This window comes from Artemia sp. Qi Xiang Cuo, chromosome 11, assembly GCF_049724085.1.
Source record: "Artemia sp. Qi Xiang Cuo chromosome 11, ASM4972408v1, whole genome shotgun sequence".
NCBI lineage: Eukaryota > Metazoa > Arthropoda > Branchiopoda > Anostraca > Artemiidae > Artemia > Artemia sp. Qi Xiang Cuo.
Genome location: NC_142804.1, coordinates 40851447 through 40871657, shown reverse-complemented (window position 1 = coordinate 40871657; position 20211 = coordinate 40851447). Strand labels below are relative to the sequence as shown.

General features: G+C 34.8%; 1 protein-coding gene across 1 annotated transcript in view; it reads left to right on the top strand.

The window, feature by feature from the left end:
• The window catches only part of Balat (Beta-alanine transporter), a 169140-nt gene that overhangs the window by 92471 nt on the left and 56458 nt on the right, over positions 1 to 20211 (top strand). The window contains exon 9 of the mRNA XM_089097218.1: positions 18103 to 18237. Coding sequence (XP_088953344.1) covers positions 18103 to 18237 — 135 coding nt within the window. The remainder of the gene's footprint in view (positions 1 to 18102; positions 18238 to 20211) is intronic.

Genomic DNA, 20211 nt, shown 5'->3' with positions numbered 1-20211 from the left:
AATATAAATTATCTCTGAAAGGATAGATTTTGTTGAAAAGTCAGCTAACGATGCTTTCGCAAAACTTCATAGTAATATCCGAAAGAAATGCTGCATGTTTAGTGAAAGTTATTATAGACAAGAGCTAGTTCATCATTATAATAACGTCATATATACAACAGGCCTCTTTTTGTTTTCCCTGTTGCATTAGTTACTATGAGGTAGCCTTCGGTCTATACTGTATATACTATAATTAAGTGGCGTATAAAATTTAGTATAGGCAAGTGGTCATTCTTTATTATAAAACCAAATTAATTTCCTTTAAGAGCCATTTAGCAACTTTCTACGATGTTCCAGTGCAAAGCTATCTGTTGAATTACTAATATATACTATAATTAAGTGGCGCATAAAATTTAGTATAGGCAAGAGGTCATTCTTTATTATAACCTAGAGGTGGATGGATCGAAACCTAATAGAACCTCGGTGGGCCAAAGACCTGGTGCGTTTTGGTTTGGTTTAGGTTTCGATTCACCAACCTCTGAAGCTGTTCTTGATAATAAACATATTTTTTATACAGCTGGTCTATTAAATACCTTTGCTTTTCTTTTTTCAGGATGTTATCTCTGTTGTTTTGTCTAATATTTCCTTTCTTTTAACTTACGAATAGCTTGCTTGGATGGAACCATATTATTGTTTCAGCTTTTTATTCTTACGGAATGTTATATTATAATCATGACGTCATAACCAATGTCCTTAGAGGTAAATTTATCAGAGGAAGCGTCATAATGAAGCGGTTTTCTATTTACGTCAAAACTATGACGTCATAACCAATGTCATCAGAGGTAACTTCATAACGTAGTGTTTTTCTATTCACGTCATAATTCTAATAAAATTATGACCATACGGATATTTTATATAATCAACTGTTTTGGGCTATAGTCAATACTTCCATTGTTACGGGATAAAGTTCCTCCTTTAATACAACGTTTCCCTTTCTGTTAAAGCCAAAGGACAGGAAGTTTTCTATACAGGGGTTTTGGACAAGGTGCTTCTAAAGGTGTACTGTTTGTTTTGATCTGACTCTATTTTTATGAGTTATCATATTTCTTAACATTGGAAGTGATCGTCTCTTACTAGATAATATAAAACTATGACGACATTCAATATTTATCTAGTAGGGTTTCAGACAAGGTAATTCTAATGATGTACTTTTGTTTTGATTTGATTCTATTTTTAGGAGTTTTGTTATATTTCTTAGCATTGGATTGATCGTCTCTAACAGTGTGAAAAGACATCAAAAATTTAGTTTTTGGTGGAAAAATTTATTCTCTTTTAGAAATAATTTATTTTAGTTACAAAAGATTTTTAACCCAATTAATTTCCTTTAAAATGAGCTATTGAACAACCCTCTACGATGTTCCAGTGCCAAGCTATCTCTGGAAACAAAGAAAAGAGAAAAAAAATACCCTGTTTAGGCAGAATGTTGTAGTAGTTGCCACTTTTCTTGATTTTCAAGCCAATATATTTCCCTTGCTGTTCAAGTCAAGGGACAGAAATTTTACTATACAGGGGTTTCGGACAAGGCGGTTCTAATGGTGTAATTTTTGTTTTGATCTGACTCCTTTCTTAGGAGTTAGGGGTTTTTATATTTCTTAACATTGGACGTGATCGTCTCTTACTAGGTTGCTAGCTAACGCTGCAACCCGGATATGGACTAAATTTCGTTCTTTAATGTAAAAATTCGATGATCGAGCCTTTATGTAACCCGAATTAAAAAATTGTTATCATATCTTATATGTAAATTTTATTTTTATAAGTGTTCGATAGTCTAATCGTAAGTATGGCCACTTGTTACCTGGTAGAGGGGGGTTCGATTCCCCGTCGGGGAGAACTTTTAATATGTTGAATTAAAAGCACTATCTTTTCAATTTAAAATTTAAAAAAGAAACTTGTTTATTTACATTCTAGCTAAAATAATGAAGATAATATGAATGAACCACAGTGTTCAGTTTCTTTGGACTTGAGTTCGTTTTTTAACTATAAATACAAACAGGAAAAAGCCTACGGCTTTTTCTTCTTTTAAATAGTAAGAGACGAAACTCAAACAATCAAGTAGCTAACTAAGTCCAATGTATGGAATGGTTTGTTATTTCAGTGATCGTCTTTTAATGTAACTTAGTTCCTTGTACGAGCCCTCGACTTTTAGTAGATTAATATGTTGTATAATCTTACATTTTGATACTGCCTTATATACGCTATTCTAACACCCCCTTTATATAACCGTTTATTAAACCATAGGCATCTTATCATTCTTTATTATATGATTACAAACAGGAAAAGGCCTACGGCTTTTTTTTCTTTGGAATAGTAAGAGACAACCTGGCTACAAACTATGATTATGGCATCAATGATCAATCTTTAACATTAAATGTTCTTTATTGTAATGGTTTGTTCTTTACTAGGTTTCAGACACCTCTGCAGCCATGATACTGATGGAAATTACATAATCCCTAGTTATGTTTCTTCCATCTCTCCATCACGGGAATGAAGCCTGTCTATAAATTGACGAGCATTTTGATTTGGTTTCACAGTCCGCAACATATGACCAACGCTATTACACATGTAAGAGAATTCTTGCAATTGGAAGCTGTGAAAAAGAAACTGTTTGTCAAGACGAAACTTAGTATGTCTGCTAAGAAGCCTTGATTTAAAATATTCTGCATTCCTAATCCGAAATGGTCTTGCCTTGTCACGCAAGCCATATTTGCCTTTCGGGAAAAGATTTGGAAACACTTTTAGATCAAGTTCTTCCTGAAATAAGTCTTCGCTCTCACCTTTTAGTTTCTTGATTTGAAATTGGTCAGTACCAAGATCTTTCATTTGCTTAAAATCTTCAATGAAGTCTTTTGGAACCGCTGAATTGAGAGGCTGAACAGAAAAATGTTCAACCAATGTAGATTTTGCACTTTCTGTCAGTTTCTGAAGGATTGCAGCTTCCGGTATTTCAGGTAAATTATCAACACCAACCGCTTTTTCAGCAAGACGGGCTTCAAGTATTTTTTTTAAATCTTCTAGGGTGTATGCATGTATTGTTTTATAGAGACTGTTGTTCTCTCTTAACCACAACAGTGCTTCATGGACTTTTCTCAGATCTATTAGTGCAGTCCAAACATTCTTGTTGTAAGTAGGCTGACCATTGACAATGACTACAAAACTATCAATGTTAAGAAGTTTTTCAGGCTGAATATCTGCATTTGCTTGCACATCAACAGGTAGATATACTATTCTCCCCTTAAGAGCGTCAACAAGTTCTGTTCTAGGTCTCTTCAATGCAGTTACTTGTCCTAATCTGACGATCGTAAGACAAGGCATTACAAATCGAATCATTGCCATTTCAAAATTATTTAAACACTTTATACATTCCGGTGTACAGTCTATATGAAGGTTATTTAATACTGATCGGACATTCTCCTGACTTTTCAACATTTTCCCAGCACAGTAATCACAGACAAAGAATGAATCTATGACATCCTCTTTCCAACCTGTACATTGAATTAGTTCTTCTCTGTCATCTTTGGGTATGTCCTGTTGTAGGTGTTCTAAAATCGTGGCCATCATTACATCAAAACCTTTCTTATTTGAAAGGGATCTTAGACTCTTCAATTGGTATTTTGTCTTTATCTGCTCACAACTGTCACAATGCATTGTGGGGTATACATCCCTAATGTTAGCTACCTTATCAAGGCTCTCACCAAATAATTTTATTATTGTATTTTCATCCACAGAAACTCTAATATTGATATCACCGTAAATGAAGACTTGACTATTATTACGACAGAGTCTACTTGACACTTCTTCTATGTAATGACTTAGTTCCTTGTACGAGCCCTCGACTTTTAGTAGATTAATATGTTGTATAATCTTACATTTTGATACTGCCTTATATACGCTATTAATGAAACAGTTCAAGACAGGAAAATGTGGAGCTAGTGCCCTTAGAGAACGCAAATAGCTCTGACATCCCTCATTTGGGCTACAGTATAACGAATGCCCATGCTTTCTTGTGTCCCTGTAATTGATTTCACAATAATCCAAGCCGCCAAGGTAGAAATTAACCACTTTGTCAGTTGAAAATTTTAATGCTATATTGTTTTCAAGGATATCAAAAAGAATTTGACATAATTCAATATCCGTCGGATAGAGCTTGCGGATATCAGGGTGACATTGCCAAGTATTCTGCTGCCCAATTTTTGGTTTTGAATGTTTACTCAGATTGTTATAGGTGACTTCAGCCATCATAATTTCCTTGTCAGATCTAGTTTTAGAGCATTTTTCAATAGTTGTCTCGTACTTTTCAGGACAGTTTGTTCTACTACACAGAGAATTTTTTGCCAAATATTCAGTAGAACTAAACGAACTGTTTAAAACACAGTTAGAAATGCTTTTTTCTTGAGTCGGTGTTCCAGGAATTTGTTCTAAATCATTAGTCTTACAAACACATTTACTAATAACCCTAACAGGCACGTTTTCGCCATAATTGAAAAACATTGCTTTTCCTTCGCTGTTGATAGGTATGCTTGTATATATATTTTTATTGCTGCTACATAAACTGCAATTGCTCCTTCCAAAATTAATATACGAATTTTCTAAGAAGTACGCCTCCGTATATTCACTGTGTTGTCGAACATTTTCCATTGCATCTATAAACTGTTCCGCAGTTGCCAATCCATACCTTGGAAGCTTTTCGTTAAACTGACAACATTTCTTTTGGATATTGCTATGAAGCTTTGCCAAAGCATTTCTAGCCGACTTTTCAACAGCATCCGCTCTTTCAAAGAGAATTTTAATCTGTAATTTCGAATACTTTTCGTGATCCCGATAAAACATGCGTAAAATGTTTCTCAATTTACAAAGATCAGCCTGCATTTTTGCCATCTTCTTGTATTTCTGAATGTAATTTTTCCCTTTGTCCTTATGCGTTCTTCGGTACAACCTCGCAGAGAATTTAATTTTTTCATTATAGCTTTTGTCACCCCAGTATCTACCCATTATTCTGGTAGCAACTTTTTTCTTATGTTTGTTTCGGTAATCTATATCGTTATCATACCTTTCCTTGCTCTTTTGTTTCGCTGTCTCAATTTTCCCTTCTCGATACCCCTGATCCGTAAGATACCTCTGTTTTGCTCTGTCATATTTCATTTTCTTAAATCCTGGATCACAAGACATCTTAGTAGCAATCCTTACGCGTGCTCGAGCTTTATTGCGTTTGGTGGCATTTTTATCTCTTTTAAATAAACTTTTCTGATATTTCAGGATGTTAGCTTTATTTTTTGTGTAGTAAAGTTTTCTATTAGTAGAAATTTGGATTGTTCTATTTTGATATTGTTTTTGGTTATTCTTTCTTTTTTTCCACTCGCGTGAGACCATATTTTTTCAAGGTTTAAAATTATTAAGCACACAAAATCCCGTGTCGAGTATCTAAAACATATCATAAAAAAAAACTAATTTTAAAATTTTAATTTATTTATCTTTTTTGAATTAAAAAATTATTATTATTTGTTAGACACCATAAATATTTTTGCAGTTTACATAATAAGTTTAGTGATTCTGGACTGAAAACTAAAATAATTGCAATTATGAGACAATAATATGGAGATATGTACTTTACGGGTTACAAACCAAAAAAAGCTTGGTTCCAGGATACAATAATAAATTTGAACTGAGATGAAAAAAAAATTTCTTCCAGGAGACAAAAAGCAAAACTAATTTTAGAATTTTCATGTATTTTTGTTGTTTAAATTAAAAAATTACTATTACTGATTAGGTATCATAAATATTTTTGCAGTTTACATAATAATTTTAGCGATTAAGCCAAAAAAGAAAATTTTGGTTCCAGGAGTTTCGGTTACTATTGAGACAAGTAGCTATTATTACTATAGAGTTCATTACATGGACTGTTTTATTGCTTCAAAATTCAAATATCTTTGAAAAGACTGCAGTATGAAAATACATCAAAAATGCAATTTTTTTGACAAAATTGATTCTACTTTAAAAAGTATTTTATTTTTAAATACAAAAGTGACTAGATGTTGCAATTTCCTTTAAAATGAGCTATTATACAGCTCTCTATGATTTTCCAGTGCCCAGCTAGCTGAGCAGAAAAAAAAAGCGGAAAGAAAAAAATATCCCGTTTGTGGAGAATAACGTGGTAAAAGTCAATTTTCTTGATTTTCAAGCCAATATATTTTCTTTGTTATTCAAGCCAAAGGGCGGTAAGTTTCCTTTATAGAGGATTCGGACAAGGCGGTTCTAATGGTGTACTTTTTGTTTTGATCTGACTCTTTTTTAGGAGTTGGGGGTTTTATATTTCTTGACATTGGAGGTGATCGTCTCTTACTAGGTTGCTAGCTACCGCTGCAACCCGGATCAAAATTAAATTGCTTACTATTGCCTAGAGTTAGTTGTTTACAATATCGTAACAATTTATTTTATGATAATAATTAGTTTTGTTAATTACAAAAGGTTTGTATATACAGCAATTTCCATTAAAATGAGCCATTAGACAGCTCTTTATTATGACCAAGAAATGTTTGATTTAAAAATTCAATTAATATGGGTTACACTTCATTCCTTATTGTAATTACCATAATCAACTATATCTGTCCTTTATGAAAACTTTACTAACCTATACTATAGTTAAGTGGGCTATAAAATTTAGTATAGGCAAGAGGTCGTTCCTTATTATGAAACTCCTCCCTGAATTGCATTTTCTGGGTCATCTTCAATGTTTTCATCAATATTTTCTGCCTTCAGAATTTCTTTTGCACGTTCTCGGACCCTTTCTTCAAATTCTATATCACTTTTCCTCTTAACAACAAATTTTTCGTGGTAAGCTACCATGTTGGGATAGTTTACACATTCAACACAGTAGGTTTTGTAGTTGCTATTTCCACTGACTACTAGTTCATTTTCATCTCTCCAAGGTTTAAACAATTTTAAAAGATCTCCATAGTAAGCATTTTTCTTCTCGTCAGTTTCAAATGGGTTTACCTTTCTGTGCTATATGATATACGGTTTAAAAAGCCTTTTTCTGAGGTAGAAGGACCCGTCAGTTAATATCATATTATCATCAGTACCATTACGCTCCCGTTCATACCAAGACAATAACTGAAAAAGACTAATATTTTCCATATGTTCCGGTCTTTTAGGGTAGATATCAATAACCCAGTGGGCAATGTACAAATCACTACTCTGTGGATCGTTTTTAGCAAGCTTTTCAAGCTCCTCATACCTTCTCAGTGTCCTCTTCACCTCGCTCTTTTTCGCAAGGTCAATATATCTAAATTGCCTAGAAATACTATACAATTTAGTACCAAGAAGCCTATCAGCAGCTTCAACTGCTCCAACTTGACGGGTTCTTATGGACTTCAACAAGTAGGACATAGTTCGTTGACCAAGACTTTTGCATGTATTATTTACTTCCTCCCACATTGCTTCTATTTCGACACTCCCTGCTTTTGTCATGTAATCGGTAATGTAATACGGTAATTTAGAGCCCAAATGGCCAATATATTGAACATCAATGTTTGCTTGATTAGCAATAAGTAACGCAGGAGAATAGTCATTTATATAACGCTCGTCATCTCTTCGAAGCAGATGATATATTCTTTTTCTTGGCTTTTTACGGTTTGTACCATGAGCCAAGCAGTCAAGGATGTCATATAATTCTGTTCGTTCCTTTGTAGGACGAGGAAAGCCAAACTTACAATACGTAACCCATCTTCCTCTTTTTCTCTTATACTTTCTTTGACAGTATTTATTACAGCGGTGCACTTGATGGTCTTTGACCAGTTTGTGAAGAGTTGGACTAGTCAATCTATTTGGTATTTCACAAGTTATAATACTATTGATATACTGAATCACTTCAGACGCTGTTGATTTCCCAATAATAGGAGCATCTTCAATCCACAACACACAGTGTACATGAGGCGCACCTCGTTTCTGATACTCGATACGCCAGAAATGATCCTTAATTTTACCAAACAAAGGATTTGTCTTTGAACAAATTAGTTCATTAAATATAGGTGTCCATTTTTTGTCAAAGTGCATGGAAACTGCAATTGGATCTAGACACGTCAACTCTGCTGGGGTCATTTTTGCCACACCAGGTAAGTTCTTATGGACAGTCCGTAAATAGTCAATAAATTCAGGAGAGTACCACTCAGCACATGAAACTGTCAAAAACAAAGTCGGTGGACCCAATTGCTCAATCATTGACTTTACTTTATAGGAAAGAGATTGAAAATACTGCTGAGATCCTCTGATTTTTGATTGAACAGAAAACAAAGTCGCTTCCATCTCTCCATCACGGGAATGAAGCCTGTCTATAAATTGACGAGCATTTTGATTTGGTTTCACAGTCCGCAACATATGACCAACGCTATTACACATGTAAGAGAATTCTTGCAATTGGAAACTGTGAAAAAGAAACTGTTTGTCAAGACGAAACTTAGTATGTCTGCTATGAAGCCTTGATTTAAAATATTCTGCATTCCTAATCCGAAATGGTCTTGCCTTGTCACGCAAGCCATATTTGCCTTTCGGGAAAAGATTTGGAAACACTTTTAGATCAAGTTCTTCCTGAAATAAGTCTTCGCTCTCACCTTTTAGTTTCTTGATTTGAAATTGGTCAGTACCAAGATCTTTCATTTGCTTAAAATCTTCAATGAAGTCTTTTGGAACCGCTGAATTGAGAGGCTGGACAGAAAAATGTTCAACCAATGTAGATTTTGCACTTTCTGTCAGTTTCTGAAGGATTGCAGCTTCCGGTATTTCAGGTAAATTATCAACACCAACCGCTTTTTCAGCAAGACGGGCTTCAAGTATTTTTTTTAAATCTTCTAGGGTGTATGCATGTATTGTTTTATAGAGACTGTTGTTCTCTCTTAACCACAACAGTGCTTCATGGACTTTTCTCAGATCTATTAGTGCAGTCCAAACATTCTTGTTGTAAGTAGGCTGACCATTGACAATGACTACAAAACTATCAATGTTAAGAAGTTTTTCAGGCTGAATATCTGCATTTGCTTGCACATCAACAGGTAGATATACTATTCTCCCCTTAAGAGCGTCAACAAGTTCTGTTCTAGGTCTCTTCAATGCAGTTACTTGCCCTAATCTGACGATCGTAAGACAAGGCATTACAAATCGAATCATTGCCATTTCAAAATTATTTAAACACTTTATACATTCCGGTGTACAGTCTATATGAAGGTTATTTAATACTGATCGGACATTCTCCTGACTTTTCAACATTTTCCCAGCACAGTAATCACAGACAAAGAATGAATCTATGACATCCTCTTTCCAACCTGTACATTGAATTAGTTCTTCTCTGTCATCTTTGGGTATGTCCTGTTGTAGGTGTTCTAAAATCGTGGCCATCATTACATCAAAACCTTTCTTATTTGAAAGGGATCTTAGACTCTTCAATTGGTATTTTGTCTTTATCTGCTCACAACTGTCACAATGCATTGTGGGGTATACATCCCTAATGTTAGCTACCTTATCAAGGCTCTCACCAAATAATTTTATTATTGTATTTTCATCCACAGAAACTCTAATATTGCTATCACCGTAAATGAAGTCTTGACTATTATTACGACAGAGTCTACTTGACACTTCTTCTATGTAATGACTTAGTTCCTTGTACGAGCCCTCGACTTTTAGTAGATTAATATGTTGTATAATCTTACATTTTGATACTGCCTTATATACGCTATTAATGAAACAGTTCAAGACAGGAAAATGTGGAGCTAGTGCCCTTAGAGAACGCAAATAGCTCTGACATCCCTCATTTGGGCTACAGTATAACGAATGCCCATGCTTTCTTGTGTCCCTGTAATTGATTTCACAATAATCCAAGCCGCCAAGGTAGAAATTAACCACTTTGTCAGTTGAAAATTTTAATGCTATATTGTTTTCAAGGATATCAAAAAGAATTTGACATAATTCAATATCCGTCGGATAGAGCTTGCAGATATCAGGGTGACATTGCCAAGTAACCTGCTGCCCAATTTTTGGTTTTGAATGTTTACTCAGATTGTTATAGGTGACTTCAGCCATCATAATTTCCTTGTCAGATCTAGTTTTAGAGCATTTTTCAATAGTTGTCTCGTACTTTTCAGGACAGTTTGTTCTACTACACAGAGAATTTTTTGCCAAATATTCAGTAGAACTAAACGAACTGTTTAAAACACAGTTAGAAATGCTTTTTTCTTGAGTCGGTGTTCCAGGAATTTGTTCTAAATCATTAGTCTTACAAACACATTTACTAATAACCCTAACAGGCTCGTTTTCGCCATAATTGAAAAACATTGCTTTTCCTTCGCTGTTGATAGGTATGCTTGTATATATATTTTTATTGCTGCTACATAAACTGCAATTGCTCCTTCCAAAATTAATATACGAATTTTCTAAGAAGTACGCCTCCGTATATTCACTGTGTTGTCGAACATTTTCCATTGCATCTATAAACTGTTCCACAGTTGCCAATCCACACCTTGGAAGCTTTTCGTTAAACTGACAACATTTCTTTTGGATATTGCTATGAAGCTTTGCCAAAGCATTTCTAGCCGACTTTTCAACAGCATCCGCTCTTTCAAAGAGAATTTTAATCTGTAATTTCGAATACTTTTCGTGATCCCGATAAAACATGCGTAAAATGTTTCTCAATTTACAAAGATCAGCCTGCATTTTTGCCATCTTCTTGTATTTCTGAATGTAATTTTTCCCTTTGTCCTTATGAGTTCTTCGGTACAACCTCGCAGAGAATTTAATTTTTTCATTATAGCTTTTGTCACCCCAGTATCTACCCATTATTCTGGTAGCAACTTTTTTCTTATGTTTGTTTCGGTAATCTATATCGTTATCATACCGTTCCTTGCTCTTTTGTTTCGCTGTCTCAATTTTCCCTTCTCGATACCCCTGATCCGTAAGATACCTCTGTTTTGCTCTGTCATATTTCATTTTCTTAAATCCTGGATCACAAGACATCTTAGTAGCAATCCTTACGCGTGCTCGAGCTTTATTGCGTTCGGTGGCATTTTTATCTCTTTTAAATAAACTTTTCTGATATTTCAGGATGTTAGCTTTATTTTTTGTGTAGTAAAGTTTTCTATTAGTAGAAATTTGGATTGTTCTATTTTGATATTGTTTTTGGTTATTCTTTCTTTTTTCCACTCGCGTGAGACCATATTTTTTCAAGGTTTAAAATTATTAAGCACACAAAATCCCGTGTCGAGTATCTAAAACCTAGCATAAAACAAAACTAATTTTAAAATTTTCAGGTATTTATCTTGTTTGAATTACAAAATTAGTATTATTGGTTAGACACCATAAATATTTTTGCAGTTTACATAATAAGTTTAGTGATTCTGGACTGAAAACTAAAATAATTGCAATTATGAGACAATAATATGGAATGTACTTTACGGGTTACAAACCAAAAAAAGTTTGTTTCCAGGATACAATAATAAATTTGAACTGAGATGAAAAAAAAATTTCTTCCAGGAGACAAAAAGCAAAACTAATTTTAGAATTTTCATGTATTTTTGTTGTTTAAATTAAAAAATTACTATTACTGATTAGGCATCATAAATATTTTTGCAGTTTACATAATAATTTTAGCGATTAAGCCAAAAAAGAAAATTTTGGTTCCAGGAGTTTCGGTTACTATTGAGACAAGTAGCTATTATTACTATAGAGTTCATTACATGGACTGTTTTATTGCTTCAAAATTCAAATATCTTTGAAAAGACTGCAGTATGAAAATACATCAAAAATGCAATTTTTTTGACAAAATTGATTCTACTTTAAAAAGTATTTTATTTTTAAATACAAAAGTGACTAGATGTTGCAATTTCCTTTAAAATGAGCTATTATACAGCTCTCTATGATTTTCCAGTGCCCAGCTAGCTGAGCAGAAAAAAAAAGCGGAAAGAAAAAAATATCCCGTTTGTGGAGAATAACGTGGTAAAAGTCAATTTTCTTGATTTTCAAGCCAATATATTTTCTTTGTTATTCAAGCCAAAGGGCGGTAAGTTTCCTTTATAGAGGATTCGGACAAGGCGGTTCTAATGGTGTACTTTTTGTTTTGATCTGACTCTTTTTTTAGGAGTTGGGGGGTTTTATATTTCTTGACATTGGAAGTGATCGTCTCTTACTAGGTTGCTAGCTACCACTGCAACCCGGATTTAGGCAGAATGTTGTAGTAGCTGCCACTTTTCTTGATTTTCAAGCCCCCATTAATTTCCTTCAAAATGAGCCATTGAACAACTCTCTACAATGTTCCAGTGGCATGGTATCTGTTGAATTACTAATCTATACTATAATTAAGTGGCGTATAAAATTTAGTATAGGTAAGAGGTCGCTCTTTATTATATGTAAACTGAGAAAAATTTTACGAATGTTTTACCGGGATTACGAAAAATATTCAAAATCAAAGATTAAAATTATCTCTGAAAGAATAGATTTTGTTGAAAATTCAGCTAGAGATGCTTTCGCAAAACTTCATAGTAATATCCAAAAGAAATGTTGCATGTTTAGTGAAAAGCTTCCAAGGCATGGACCGGCAACTGTGGAACAGTTTACAGATGTAATGGGAAATCTTATACATCACTGTGAATATATGGAGGCATAATTGTCCTTTACTTTGTTTCAGCTTAAATTCGATGATCGAGCCTTTATTTACTACATCCAACGACTATGACGTCATTGATCAATATTGTATATACAAAATTAAGTTTTTCGTGAAAAATAATTAATAAAAAAAATTAAGTGCAAAAGGCGCTAAATCTAGAGATTTCCTTTAAAATGAGCCATTGAACAACTCTCTACGATGTTCCAGTGCCAAGCTATCTCTGGAAACAAAAGAAAGAAAAAATATCCCGTTTGTGCAGAATAATGTGGTTAAAGTCAATTTTCTTGATTTTCAAGCCTATATATTTTCTTTGTCATTCAAGCCAAAGGGTAGTAAGTTTCCTTTATTGGGGTTTCGGACAAGGCGGTTCTAATGGTGTACTTTTTGTTTTGATCTGACTATTTTTCTAGGAGTTAGGGGTTTTTATATTTCTTAACATTGGACGTGATCGTCTCTTACTAGGTTGCTAGCTACCGCTGCAACCCGGATAGATGTGCCGGAATTCGTGATAAGGAACGCGAGTGAAATCCCGATAATTCCCGCATCGGCATATTCCATGCTTAGTAGTAAGGTAAACGCCTGTTTTAATGAATTACGCGCTTTGTCAGAAAAGCTTCAAACCCAGCCGCCTTCCCCCCAAATAGGACATTCAAATTGTTTTCGTTTGGAATTTCTGGATCAGTTAGCACTGAAAATACAATTAACCATGGTCTCTGACTTGGATATGAACTTTTTCGTGTTGAAATCTACCAAGAATTACCGCGTTGTTGTTTCCGGTGCCAAGGGGTAGATCACACTATTGCTAGATGCCCACGTTCTCCTGATATACCAAAATGTTCCCGCTGTGCTGGGGCTCACGAAAACACCACGGACATCCCGTGCTCAATTGCTCCTAAGTGCGCCAATTGCGGAGGAAATCATGTTTCTTATAGTTTAAAATGCTCGGTACTGAGAAATGCGCTTGCCAAAGACAACATGATGATTTCTCCTACAGCCTTAAGTTTTGTTTCTCTGAACATTAATGGTACTTGAGATAAGGATCTGCGAATTGACAAGCTGCTAAATTTTGATGTTGTATTCCTACAGGAGCATCTACTTTCCAAAGTTAATACGAACAGTTTAAGGTGGTCTGCTACACATGATATATTTATTCGAGAAGCAAAAAAGACCCGCGGTCGCCCTTCTGGCGGCACCGCTATCTTCATTCGGTCGGGATATCAGCCTATACAGATTTATTCTGATGCTAATATTCTAGGAATCCAGTGTAATAACATGGCTTTTGTAAATGTGTATCTCCCATGCAATCATCGAAACACTCAGTCATTTACTGCTTTTGCTAAAGCTTGCCATAAACTGAAATCTCTTTTTATAAATTTTGCAGATAAAAAGGTTGATTGGATCTTAGCCGGGGATATGAATACTGACATATTGACCTCATCTGATCGATCTGAACTCCTGCTAGATTCTCTGTCAAGTGTCTATCATGTCGCTGCTAAGAACCTGGCTTATACTTACATTCATAATCGAGGCTCCGTTAAATCCGACCGCGACCATATTATTGTGTCTAAGTTCGGTCTAATTAAATCCGAGGTGTCTGTTGATGAAGATAAAATCAGTGATGACCATCTCCCTATTTCGTGCCTAATTGACCCTCCTGATGTTCAAGTCCCCTTTAAGGGTCCCCATTCAAAATGGTATCAAAAGCCCAATTGGAATCATATAAACGTTGAGATGTATATTACTACTTTATGCACTCTACGCTCAACTATTAAAGTCCCGTTTCACTTGCTCCAGACTTTGATAAAGTGCCCTGATTCTAAGGAAGACCTAAATTCGTATTATTACCAGATAGTGGCATGTCTAAAGTCGGCCACAAAAGTTGCAGTTCCGATTGAGCACGTGCGTTCTGGGTCTCGCAAGCCCCTGTGGAATATACATCTGGAAGTGAAAAAAGTAAAGAACCGCGCAAAGTTTTGGTTGCGATTGTGGAACGCTTGGGATCGACCTTCCTCCGGTGCTGTGTTTACAGTCAAGCAAAAAACGAAGAAAGAATACAAATCTTGCTTACGTAATGCAAGGCTAAACGCGTGGGACGCTCCAAATAGTAAAATGATTTGGAATAGAGTTATCAATAGCAGTAAGTGTTCTCCCCCTCCTCAGTCGGAATTAAACCTTATGAATTTTGTGCGCTATTATATTGACATATTTTCCGTATTTAATCAGTGTGTTCAGAAAAATTTTTCTAATCTACTTAGTTCGATCCTGCCAGTGTCTGTTTGTGAATATAGAGTCCCTGCGATAAGTACGATTGATGTACATTGGATGCTGAAGAAATTAAAAAGATCAGATTCTCCTGATTGTGATGGCCTATGCTTTATGAATTTTGCTTATGATTGTCCATTATTGTTGAACCACCTGCAGTTATTATTCCAGATTTGTATAGCTCAATCTCTGGTTCCTGATAGTTTTCTTTCCGGTGGTGTCACGCCTATACTTAAACGCGGTAAAGATCCAGATTCATGCTCGAATTATAGACCGATTACTGTATCTTGCTTTACGAGTAAGATTTTTGAGTATGTCCTTTTGCCTGAAATAACTTCTAAGTGCGATTTTTCGTCTTTTCAACTAGGATTTAGAAGAGGGGTTGGTTGCCCCCAGGCGCATCATGTGCTCAACCGGTTGTTAAAGGAAGCTTTTGCCCAGAAGCGTTCATTGTATTGCTGCACAGTAGACATTTCCGGGGCTTTTGATAATTTTGTTCACGCCCAGGCCTTGCATTCTCTTGCTTGTTCTGGAGTCAATTATTCAGTTATTTCTAAATTACGATATTGATAAGATAATGCTTATGTGTGTATTAAGTGGCTGTCCAATACTTCTGATTAGATAGCTGTTAGAAAAGGCGTTAGACAGGGAGGAGTTTTATCTCCTTATATATTTAAATGTGTCCTCGCTACTTGTTTAAAACATCTATCTCCTACTGTGTTTTTTCGTGATATTGGTATAAGTTATATTGCATACGCCGACGATGTCCTTTTAGTTAGTTTTTCTCGTCGAGGGCTGGCTCAGAACTTCCGTAAGCTGTCTTCTCTACTTAGTGATATTGGCCTATCTGTTAATATGAAACCTCGGTTCGATTTCATTACCTTGTTTGGATAAAGTCAAGTGGCTTGGTATATCGTTTTGCCCGTCCATTTACGAAACTTGCTCCGAGTTGGTTACTAATGCATTAAAAAATATTCGTGTGTCATATGGTAAGATCTCCAAATAGAGGGTGTTATAATCGTAAGGGCCTAGCCCGGCTTTATAATAGTTTTTGCTCTCCAGGTGTAAATTTTCTATCTGGATTCCACCACTTACTGAGGAAAAAAGATTTACGGAGACTTAGAAGTGGTTACTTTAGATATTGTAAATATTTGATGTATTTACCCGGCCGTTTTAAAAATATAAACAATGTATACCGTTATGGTGTCATTTATGCTTTCGTGCGACATGCCACTGTGTCTTCTAATATTATTATGAATACTGGTAATGTTGTTTCTGTCACTGACCCCTTAGTTTGTTTTTTTCATCGTGATATCGGTTAATTTGTATTTTTTTGTTGTTGTTTGATTTCGTAATGATGTTGTTATTTTTTCTTTTATATTTTCCATTACTTCGCAGTGTCATTTATAATGTTCATATGTGGGCCATAAATAAATTATTATTATTATTAGTATTATATTTTTTCAGTAGAAGTGCAAATTATGTTCTGGCCTTAAAAATTGTTAAAATATTTAAGTAGGTTAAATTTTACATAATTGTAAATCATGTAAAGATTTAGACTCCTAAGTCTGTGTTTTATTTATGTTCTCCTTTTTCTTTTTCTTTTTTACTTGAGAGCCTATTTGCAGTTTCCTTGCTGCAAGCACATTTTGTTGATTAATGGAGTTCAGAACATATTATCTGTGTTCCATAATTCTTGTGCCCTTCATGCTAATGTTGGCATATGGGATTGATGTTGGTAAAAAAAGAAAAACACTAGAAAAATTTTCTAAAATCGATAGACTTAAAATGTTCTTCAATAGCAAAATCCCCTGGAGTGGATGTCTTCTTCGTTTTCCTTGTTCTTTTTTTTTTTCTTTTTTTTTTTCTTTTTTTTTTCGCTAGAAGTGGCTGCGGGAAAGTACATCACTATAGAGAGAAATAGTTTCAGTATAACTTATAAATCGCTGGGGTGTAAACCCTATCCATGTGTTGTAACTACGATCTTTTCCTGAGATTCTACTAGCACCACAGGTTCTCACAAAGACAATGAACCTCTCATGGAACTGAAAATTACTTTTCAACATAATTGTAAATCTTTCTGTTGAAAGGGTGAAATTTAAGTAGGCCATAAAGCCAATGGATAATGATGCATTGATGGATTATGTATAGGACAGAGAAACCTCCTGTATTTTTAGGATTTTCAACCGGTATGGTTAGAACGAGTAAGAAAGGCTTGTAGAAAACTTAATTTAATGTTGATATTACCAACATAAATAAGCGAAAACTCAGTTAATGAAAATACATCAGATAAACGATAAAAATAATATATTCAAACATTTAATATAACACTAAAAATTGTAAACATAGTGAAAATGAAAAAAAAAAATCTTCATAAAATCTTGAGTTGACCAAGTTGTCGTGAACACCTGGATATTTTTGGCAGATATAGTAGATATAGAGAAACTATTCTAATAACGGGAAACCCTTTTAAAGAAACTGTGTTTACCCATTTGTCTACTTACTCTAGGCCGAAATACGTTGTAAGTATACTGTTAACGTGTTGACTCGTAAGAAGAGGAATTGAAGAATGGGTGCCCATCCACGTTGCCAATGTTGTACATGGTCCGGTAGGTATTGATGGGATCACTGCCTTGTACTTAATCGCTAGATAATCAGTGACCTAAAAATACGTCCTTTCAAATAACCATAGAGGCGTTCCATACGAATGTATATGTTAAAATATCTCTTGGTAAAGTAATGCCGTTAAAATTAAAATGGATATGGAGAGGATGATCTAGGCCCTTTTTGCTCTTTTTTAATTCCATGGGGTCAAATCGAACAGTTTTTACGATAGGAGAAGAGACGAATACTTTGTTTAATTAGAACATTCTTTCAGTAATGTGTGGAAAAGTCAAATTTTTTGGTTTTCAAAAATGGGTGGGCACTCTTTATCAAAGTGAAGATTTTTAGTTTTATCCCTAGTTTCCTTTTCCACCTGCAATATCTGTGGAAGCTTCTTTTCTTCTTTTTATTTCAACGAAGTGTTATTTTAAACTTGTTAGAACAGATGTAGACACGTGCCGTTTACTAGTGGAGTCACTCAGTGATACTATTTAGGAATAAACCTTGCTATTATTAAATCTAAATTGAAGCTACCAGTTTTGGATTTTTTTTTTCAGGTTCACTGTCACAAGTGTTTATGTTGGTCTTTCTTACTATGCACCAGTATTAGGTGGGAATGAGTACCTCAATTTCTTTTTGGCTGGCGCTGCAGAGCTTCCTACTTATTTGCTCTTGTTTCCAACTATGAATAGGTAAGATTTAAGTAAGCATAAAATAGAGACTGCATTTCCTGTAAAAGTTTGCCTCAGCTAAATTAAAATGAAATAGATTTCATTTTAAGTAGAAGGATCTAAGTCAGTCATTTGAGGTATCTGTAATAATAGTCAGTAGTTTGGCTTCGTATTATTAGTCCTGGCTCATCTTCAAGGGTCTTTCAAACCTCGTCTCCCCCTCCCCCGCCAAAAAAGATATCAAGTTCGTTAATACTTGTCCTGTATTTTCTTACAATTTTAGTTAGGTTTTGGTATTCCCCCACTTTTAGGCAAAAAACCTAAACATTGCACCCCAGTGCTATTGGCATCTCATAAACTAATCCACATTTTCTCTGTAATTCTCTCTTTCTTTATTAATTGAATATAATTTTTTTTTTTTTGAAAATGTTTCATAAACTTATTTATCAGATTCATTTGTTTACTTAATCTTTTTAATTTGAGAAAAAAATACTAGGGAAATGTAAATGAGGTAATTTTAGATGGGCATTTACTAAAATGCAAACCATTTGTGCCTGTCAGACGACAGACACAAGCGAAACCATAGCGGGTACTCTTTTGTAAGAACCAGAGAAAAGTATTTTGCCCGCTTTCTCTTAGCACAAGATTCTAAGGCAATTTCAGAGAAAGTGTATAATGAGGGGTATATTCTTTTAAAATTGACTTCCAAGACCTAGATTAACTGTATTTTAGTACTTTCGGCTGCCATCTTTGCATTCAAGTATTCGTTGTTGACCCCCCTCCTTTGTTTGTTTTCTCCTTTACTCTTGCAGTCTAGGTGTTTTGGCTAAATCACATGAGTCAAGTGTTTACCTTGTTGAGTCAGAGCCATCTAACTCATCTAACATCATGCCCTTTAACGTCGGCTAGGTGGGAAAGAGCTACGTCTAGGCTATAAAGATAGAACGCTATAAAGATAGAATAAAGTAACTATTTTTTCTACACTTTTTGTTTTCTTTGATATTTAGCTAGAGAAAACAAGTGAGTTAATTCGCTACGAAAAAGAAAATGTTTATCTGCATTGTTAGATCAGATATTGTTCTCGATAAAGAAAGGTAGCCTTTCCAAGTTTTATAAGCACGAACACAGTATTATGTTTTATATGTGACTTCCACCCGGTGTTTAGTAATTTATCACCCTAGCCCCAATATTTTCTTTTCTTTGGCTTCTGTCAACAGAACTGCCGTAACTATACTAAGTCTGCAATGAAATCTTGTCGGTTAATTAGGCGTAACGTTTGATAAAAATAAAATTCAATAATTGGCTTTAAATTTTAACTTATGTAACTAGAAGCAAAATAGGAATCAAATTTGTTTCTTTTACAGCTCTTGTCATATCAATTAAAATTCATTTCGCCATCTTGCGGAACATTTTGCTTTTTTTTCTATTCAGCTTGTTGAGTTTGGCAAGAAAGTAAAAGAAAAAATTTCACCGCTTGAGAATTCATTTCTAAACTTACTTACATTTCTTCATGGGAAGGCGTAAAGAGTGAAGCTTTGAATGGATTGGGATGGAGGAGGAATTTTTGCACCTGTGCTCTCAGGTTGCTTGCTGCTGCATTGAGATGTGGGTAGTAGTCGCAGCAGGAATATTTGATTCAGATTACACAGCGCTAATTTGATCCTTCTCTTTTTAAAACCTGCGAGTTTTTTTGGTTTTAAAAGCCTTTTTCCTACATCCTTTATCTTTCCTGTATATTACTTATTTGTAAGAGGTGTTGCCAAAGATGTTGTTTGGGGTTTGACACATTCGACCAATAGGTCATATGCATTATTGCCAAAGATGGCCATCCGCTTTATGCTTTGGCTCTGAATATGTTTGACATCATTTTGGCTAATCCAAAACAAGGCTATTAGTGCACGGCTCTCCCTGATACCTACTGGAGAAAACTTGTGGGTCCGTGCACTTGTTAAGACACTGGGAGAAAACTGAGGGGATGTGCTACCAGCCCATATA